The 9,180-nt window shown below is 38.0% G+C and overlaps 1 protein-coding gene across 1 annotated transcript in view; it reads right to left on the bottom strand.

Moving 5' to 3' along the window:
* Positions 1 to 508: 508 nt before the first annotated feature.
* The window catches only part of AEBP2 (AE binding protein 2), a 68,689-nt gene continuing 60,017 nt past the window's right edge, over positions 509 to 9,180 (bottom strand). The window contains exon 9 of the mRNA XM_024129098.3: positions 509 to 776. Within this exon, the coding sequence (XP_023984866.1) occupies positions 773 to 776 (4 nt within the window). The 3' untranslated portion in view covers positions 509 to 772. The remainder of the gene's footprint in view (positions 777 to 9,180) is intronic.

Raw genomic sequence — 9,180 nt, 5'->3', positions numbered from 1 at the left:
CGCAACGGGAGAGGCCACAACAGTGAAGAGGCCCGCGTACCGCAAAAACAACAACAAAAAAAAATAAAAAAAAATAAAAAAAAATTTTGCTTTCTATTACTATTTTATTAATGTTGTAGGCTAACAGTTAACTTCATGACATTCTAAGTATGACAGCTATATTTCTTTGCTAGAAATATTTGTTCTCACGTCTCCAGTATAAACACTAAAAACTTCCATCTTAAGCCACACAACTACCTTAAAAACATATAAATTATGAAATTATGATTAAACAATTTGTTTTAAAAAAAACAACTGCCTTAAATAATGTCTTTAATGCTGCCCAATCATATCCCAGAACCAGAAGTCTATTATTCAGTAAATCTTTAATAATAACTGAAGTCAGAAGAATTTAGATAATTTTTAGTGTTCCCAATGCCTACTTAGAATACAAACAGACAAAAAATACAGAAAAGAAAGTGTTTAATATCACTATTGCAGAAAATGTAACTATTTACAGTATATATTGATCCATTTCAAAATCATTATTCTGAAAGAAATGAGACACAAAGGAGTACATGTATGTATGATTCCATTTATATAAAATCTTAGAAAATGCAAACCAACCTATCAATACATTAAGAGAGAATACAGAACAGCGGCTGCCAGTGTCTGGGGCTGGAGGAAAGGACGAACTGCAAACCCCGCAGGAGGAAACTTATTGGGAGGTGGTGGGAGTGTTCTGTATCTTGATTGTGTTGGCGATTTCATGGTTATGAGCATCTGTCAAAATTCACCTAATAGTACAATTAAAATTGATTAAGAGATAAATACTTAATGAAATTAATAAAATGTTAAAATGAGATTACTTTTATGACTACATGAGACTGGAGAGCTTTTTATTACCCAAGCATAATCAGAAAAACGAAGGGAACCTGCATGAGCTTTCTTCCCATGACAAGAAAAGACCACATCCACAGTGGGTCTGAAGGGATCATAAGAAGATAGAAAGATTAAGATTGTACTCTTCAAGGACTTCCCTGGTGGCCCAGTGGTTAGGACTCGGTGCCTTCACTGCCGTGGCCCCGGGTTCGATCCCTGGTCAGGGAACTAAGATCCCGCAAGCCAGGAAGAGGCAGGGGGTGGGGGGAAGATTGCACTCTTCAAACCACACACGTGCAGAACAACGACTACACGTCATCTCATTTTCACCTCACAACAAATCCTATCAGGAAAGTGATACCAGCATGCCATTTTATAAATGAAAAAGCAGGTACAGAGAGTTTAACTTCCCCAAAACCACCAAGTCAATTTTCAGTTGAACTGAGAATTAAATCCAGGCAATTATTACTCTTAACCCACTTTTCCACTTTAGATTGACTTAAATTTTAAAGATTGATAGTCTTTAAGTATTGGTGCAGTACAGGGAAAAGAGCATGCACAACCAGTTGATGGGAGTTTATGCTGGCACCACGTTTTTAGGAAAATATTTTGGCAATACCAAAACTTGTAATAGACACAACTCACAAACTCTTTAAGTCAGCTAGTAGTCCCTCACAGGAAACTGCAGTATAGAAATCTCTCTACAAGTATATTTTCAAGGATGCTACTGTATTAATTACATGACACAAAACCTGTAAACAATCTCAGTGTCAACAAGCAGGGATGGTTCAACGATTTACAGTACATCACACCTGGCCATAAAAAAGAATAAGAAATAGCTATATGAATGTCTTGAGTAAAAGCCAAACAGTAGAACTAGGCATATAATAGCAATTTAAATAGCACAAAATAAACATTTTGTAAGAATTCAACAAAATATTAATCTGGAGACTAGGAACGTACGGTCAGTTGAAAGTAACCCTATTATCCCTGTTTTCTGTATTGTTAATTTCTTCTTCTTTTTTTTTTCGGCTGCACCGTGGGGCTTGCAGGATCTTCATTCCCCAACCAGGGACTGAACCTGGGCCACAGCAGTGAAAGCGCCAAGTCCTAACCACTGGACCGCCAGGGAATTCCATCATTTCTTAATTTTAATAACAAAGAAACTATGTATTTTTTAAATACTACTGATGTTTAAGATAAATTTTGAATGAACTGCTGACACTTCTGAGTTACATTTTAAAAAGGAAAGTAGATATTTTGGGTGATTTAGGAGAGAACATATAGAAAAAAGGAAGAAATACAATGAAACTTAAATAAGCCCTCAACTTCTACAAAGAATGACATTTATGACACTTACTGCAATCTTTTAAAGGTATTATACCAGTACTAAAAATACACAAAGATAACCAATTAAGCCCTCTTACTTTATGAAAGTCAAGAAGACAGAAGCTGGGAGTGACGTCAACATCATGGCAGCATGAGACACTCCCTTTCAATCTACATCCAGTAAAACATCCGTAACAACAGAGGTTCCTCTGCTCATTAAACCAGAACACCAGAGAATTCCATACATCTGTACATCTAAAGGTGAGTGGACTACAACCCCCAGAGGAGGTGCCCATGATTTTAGCACCCCTGGCTGCAGCAGCTGAGCCCAGGAGAACACAAGTAGCGGTAGGGGAGGCAGTGCACCACCCCTGGCTGCAGCAGCTGAGCCCAGGAGAACACAAGCAGCGGTGGGGAGGCAGTGAACGAGACTCCGGCGTCCTACCTACAGCAGTGCCTGCGGTCAGGGTGAAACTGGCGGCAGTGGCACAGGTGCCTGTGACCCCAAACCTCCGGCTACAGAGGCACCCGTGAGTCTGCCCCCTACCCCCCCATCGCCCACAGCAGTGTCACCCAATAACCCCAGATGAAGCAGAGGCACCCAGGATCCTGGCTTCCCCCCACCTCCCCCTGTGCTGGCATAGCCCACGACCCAGGCAACCCTGGGCGTGGCAGAGGTGCCTGCCCTCCCAGTGCCTCAGGGGGCGACACCAGCAACAGTAGTGGCAGCGGCAGCAGCCAGGCACCAGTGACTCAGGAGGCACAGCAGCAACAAGGAGGGCACCGGGTGACAGCCCCAGAAGAGGCAGGGGAGGGCGAAAAGTGTTGATTCTCAAACATAACCAGAGGCAGTTCAGGTAAGAGAAACCAAAAACTTGTGCTACAGCACCACCTATTGGAAAACAAAAGAAAAGGCCTCTAACTACTAACCTGTTGAACTGTCAGAATCAAGTAAAAAAAGCTTTACCTAAAGAAAAGTATTCACAACTTCAAATGCACCAGCAGAGGAAAAATTCACCAAGCACCATGAAAAACCATGGTAACATGGTATCACAAAAAGAAAATGACAATTCTCCAAATACCAAACTTAAAATCACAGAATATTGCAATCTAACTGACAGAATTCAGACCGGCTGTCGTGAAGAAACACAATGAGCTACAAGAAAATTCAGAAAGGCATTTCAAAGAGCTCAGGAATAAAATTAATGAACAGAAAGAATACTTTATCAAACAAATTGAAAGTGTAAAAAAAGAAACAAATTTCTGGAACTGTAGAAAGTACTGGAAATAAAGCAGGTGGTATGTATGGGAGAGAGAAATCTCTTCAAGCGAGCTTGAAGACAAATCTAGAAATGACACAGGTAGAAAAGGAAAGAATAAGATCTAAAAAATGAAGAAGAAATTCTACAAGAACTATCAGGCTCTACTAGGAAGAGCAACATAAGAATAATGGGTATCCCAGAAGAGAGGGAGAAGGGAAAAGAGAGTTTATTTAAAGAAATAATAGCTGAGAACTTCCCAAACCTGGTGAATGAACTGGATGTATAAGTCCATGAAGCTAAAAGAACACCTAATTATCTCAACAGAAAAGACCTTCTCTCAGATACATCATACTAAAACTGTCAAAAGTCAGTGGCAAAGGAAGAATTTTAAAGACAGCCAAGGGAAAAAAAAGAGCAACCTACAAAGGAACCCCCATTAGACTACCAGCAGATTTCTCAGTAGAAACACTACAGGACAGGAGTGAGCGGAATGACATACTCAAAATATTGAAAGACAAAAACTGAGCCAAGAATACCCTACCCAGCAAAGTTATCCTTAGATATGAAGGAGAAATAAAGGCTTTTCCAGACAAACAAAAGCTGAGGGAGTTCATGACCACTAGGCCTGCCTTACCAGAAATGGTGGAAGGACAACATCCTTCTGAAATGAAAAGGCAAAAGTACACAAAACTTTTGAGTAAGGTGATAGACAGAATTAGAAAACTGTTAACTCTGTATTAGAATAGGTTGTTAAACACTTAATTACAACATAAAGGTTAAAGGGGAAAAAGCAGTAAAAATAACTAAAGCGACTTCAATTTGGTAACCAACTTACAACATAAAAAGGGATAATTTGGGACCACAAAAACATTGCTGAAGAGGAAAAGGACAGAAGTCATATAGGCAAATGAAGAGGCTATCAGGAGGAAAAGAACCACTTTATGAGAAATTTATACAAACCTCATGGTAACCATACAATGTAATTCTAGATCAGAGACACGAAAAATAACAAAAGAGGAAACTAAGAAAAACATCATAGAACCACCAAACTAAAATGGCAGACAGAAATAGACACAAAATAAAAGAAACAATGGAGATACAGAGCAACTAGAAAATAAAAGATAAAATGGCAGTACTATGTCCTTATTTATCAACCATCACCCTAAATATAAATGGATTGAATTCATCAATCAAAAAGACACAGGGTGTGGAAATTCCCTGGCAGTCCAGTGGTTGAGACTCAGTGCTTTCACTGCCATGGCCCAGTTTCAATCTCTGGTTGGGGAACTAAGATCCCACAAGCTACACAGCTGGGCCAAACAAACAAAAAACCAAAAAAGACACAGGGTGGTTGGACAGATTAGAAAAACAAGACCCAACTATATGTTGCCTCCAGGAGACTAAGCTCTAAAGACAAACATAGGCTCAAAGTGAAAGAATGAAAAATGACACTCCAAGCAAACGGCAGACAAAAGAAAAGTAGGTGTAGCCATACTCATATCAGACAAAATAGACTTCATGCCAAAATAGAAAAAGGTAATGAGAGACAAAAACGGACACTCTATAATGATAAAGGGGAAAATTCATCAAGAAGGTATAAAGGTTAATAATATATATGCACATAACATATGAGCACCAAAATACATAAGGCAATTATTAACATACCTAAAGGGAGAAACTGACAGCAACACAATAATAGTAAGGGACTTTAACACCCCACTTACATCAATGGACAGATCATCCAGACACGATGCCAACAAGGGAACAGCGGCCTTAAGTGAAACATTACATCAGATGGACTTAATAGATAAAGAACACTCCATCCAAATGCAGCAGGATACACATTCTTCTCAAGAGCACGTGGAACATTTTCAAGCATAGACCAAATTTTGGAACACAAAACAAGTCTCAATAACTTAAATAAAACTCAACTCAGATCAAGCATCTTTTCCAACCACAATGGTATGAAACTAGAAACGAAAAACAAGAAAAAAGCTGGAAAATTCACAAATATGTGGAGACTTGACAACATGCTACTGAACAATTACTGGGTCAACAAATAAAGAAATCTTTTTATACCTGAAGACGAATGAAAATGCAAATACAACACACCAAATCTATGGGATGCAGCAAAAGTGGTATTAAGAGGGACGTTCACAGCAACACAGGCCTACCTCAAGAAACAAGAAAAATCTCAAATATTCAAACCTTACACCTAAAGAAACTAGAAAAAGGACAAAATCCAAAGTCAGCAGAAGGAAGGAAATAATAAAGATCAGAGCAGAAATAAATGAAAGAGACTAAAAAATAGGAAATATCAATAAAAGAGGTTTATTTAAAAAAAAAGAAACAAAACTGACAAACCTTTAGCTAGACTGGCTAAGAAGTCTCTGATAAATAAAATCCGAAACAAAAAGGAGAAATTACAACAGATACCACAGAAATACAACAGATTATAATACTACGAAAATTATATGCCAACAAATTGGGAAATCTAGAAGAAATACACAAATACTTAGAATCATATAACCTTCTAAGACTGAATCATGAATAGAAAACCTGAATAGACCAATCACTAGGAGAGAGATTGAAATAGTAATCAAATACCTCCCAAAAAACAAAAGTCTAGGACCAGATGGCTTCACAGGTGAATTCTAGCGAACATTCAAAGAAAAGCTAATACCTATCCTTCTCAAACTCTTCCAAAAAACTGAAGAGGAGGGAATGCTTCTAAACTCATTTTACAAAGCCAACACAAGGACAATACAAAAGAAGAAAATTACAGGCAATATCCTGATGAACATAGATGCAAAAGTACTCAACAAATATTAGCAAACCAAATACAACAATAATTAAAATGATCAAACACCATGATCAAGTAGGATTTATTCCAGGGATGCAGGATGGTTCCACACCTGCAAATCAATATGACACATCACAGCAACCAAATGAAAGATAAAAATCATATGATCATCTCAATAGATGTAGAAAAATATTGATATTTGACAAGATTCAGTACTGATATATAATAAAAACTTTCAATAAAATGGGTATAGCAGGAACATACCTCATCATAACAAGGGCCGTTTATGACAAACCCATGACTAACATTATACTCAACAGTGAAACACTGAAAGCTATCCCTCTAAGATGAGGAACAAGACAAGGATGCTTACTCTAGCCACTCTTACTCAACATAGTACTGGAAGTCCTAGCTAGAGCGATTAGGGAAGAAAAAAAAGGCATCCGAATTGGAAAGGAAGAAGTAAAACTGCCACTTTGTAGATTACATGATGTATACATAGAAAACTCTAAAGACCCCACCAAAAAACTATTAAAAATAGTTTATTATTATTTATTATTAAAAATAATAAATACAGGGACTTCACTGGTGGCACAGTGGTTGGGAATCCTCCTGCCAGTGCAGGGGACACGGGTTCGAGCCCTGGTCCAGGAAGATCCCACTTGCCACGGAGCAACAAGGCCTGCGCGCCTGGAGCCCAAGCTCCGCAACAAGAGAGGCCACCGCAATGAGAAGCCCACGAACCACAACGAAGGGTAGCCCCTGCTCACCACAACTAGAGAAAGCCCACGTGCAGCAATGAAGACCCAGCGCAGCCAAAAATAAATTAAAAAAAATTTTTTTAAACACAGTAAAGTTGCAGCATGCGAAATCAATATACAAAAAACTGTTGTGTTTCCATATGCTAACAACAAACTAGCAGAGAGAGAAATTAAGAAAACAATCTCATTTACAATTACAACAAAAAGAATAAAATACCTAGGAATGTATTGAACCAAGGAGGTGAAAGATCTGTGTACTGAAAACTCGTGAAACTGAAGAATACACAAAGAAATGGAAAAACATTCTGTGCTCATGAACTGGAATTAACATTGATTAAATGTCCATATTACCTAAAGCAACCTATAGATTCAACGCAATCCCTATCAAAATCATAAGAGTCTTCAAAGAAATGAAACAAAAACTCCTAAAGCTTATACAGAATGACAAAACCCCAAATAACCAAAGCAACCCTGAAATAAAATACAAATCAGAAGCTGGAGGTATCACACTCCCTGATTTCAAGTTATACTGCAAAGCTATGGTAATCAAAAGAACATGGTATTGACAGAAAAACAGACACACAGACCAATGAAACAGAATTCAGAGCCCAGAAATAAATCCACACGTACATGAACAATTAATGTATGAAAAAGGAGCAAAGAACATGCAACAGAGAAATGACAGTCTCTTAAATAAATGGTGCTGGGAAAACTGGACAGCCACATACAAAAGAATGAAACTAGACCACTATCTTACACCATACACAAAGTGAATTGGACTTAAATATAAGACCTGAAACCATAAAAAACACATAGAAGAAAACACAGACAGTACACTCTTTGATGAAGGTCTTAGCAATAGAAGAAAACACAGACAGTACACTCTTTGACGAAGGTCTTAGCAATATTTTTTTTGGATCTGGCTCCTTAGGCAAGGGAACAAAAGCAAAAATAAACAAATGGGGCTACATCAAACTAAAGGGCTTCTGCACAGCAAAGGAAACCATCAACAAAATGAAAAGACAACCTACCAATAGGAGAAAAAAATTTGCAAATCATATATCCAATAAGGGATTAATATCCAAAACATATAAGGAACTCATACAACTCAACAAAAAGCAAACAACATGATTTAAAAATGGGCAGAACAGCTGAATATACATTTTCCTAAAAATACATACAGATGCCAGCAGGTACATGAAAAGATGCTCAGCATCATTAATTATTAAGGAAAGGCAAATCAAAACCACAATGAGGTATCCCATCACTCTGGTTAGAATGGCTGTTATCAGAAAGACAAGAAACAAGTGTTGGAGAGCATATGGAGAAAAGGGAACCCTTGGACACTGTTGGTGGGAATGCAAAATGGTGCAGCCACTATGGAAAACAGTATGCAGATTCCTCAAAAAATTAAAAAATAAAATTACCATATAATCCAGCTATTCCACTTATGGGTATTTATCCAAAGAATATGAAAACACTCATTCAGAAAGACATATGCACCCTTATATTCATAGCAGCATCATTTACAATATCCTAGACATGGAACCAACCTAAGTGCCCACTGACAGATGAATGGATAAAAAGATGTGGTTTGTGTGCATGTGTGTATATATATGCACACATACACACACACACATGAAATGGAATACTCCTCAGTCATTAAAAAAAAAAGATGAAATCTTGCCATTTTCAACAATCTGTAAGGAACTTAAGGGTATTATGTGAAGATAAGTCAGACGGAGAAAAACAAATACTGTATGATTTCACTCATATGTGGAATATAAAAATAAATGAAGAAAACCAAACAAAAACAAACACACAGATACAGAGAGACAGCAGTGGTTACCAGAAGGGAAGGGGGAGTGCGTGGGAGAATAAAATGGGCAAAGAGAGTCAACTGGTATGGTGACGGACAGACGGAAACTAAACTTTTGATGGTGAGAACACTGTAGTGTATACAGAAGTCAGCATATAATGTTATAAAGCAACGTTACCTCAAGTTTTAGAAAAGAAGACATAGCTGGGAATCTTCTGACCTACTCCTACACAACGCTCAATGATGTTTATGCTAAACTACTTGAACTGGGCCCAGCTATCAAGAGTAAATGCTCTCGGCTTCCCTGGTGGCGCAGTGGTTGAGAGTCCGCCTGCCGATGCAGGG

The sequence above is a fragment of the Physeter macrocephalus genome, chromosome 6 (genome assembly GCF_002837175.3).
Source record: "Physeter macrocephalus isolate SW-GA chromosome 6, ASM283717v5, whole genome shotgun sequence".
Classification (NCBI taxonomy): Eukaryota; Metazoa; Chordata; class Mammalia; order Artiodactyla; family Physeteridae; genus Physeter; species Physeter macrocephalus.
This window is presented reverse-complemented; position numbering and strand designations above follow the sequence as displayed.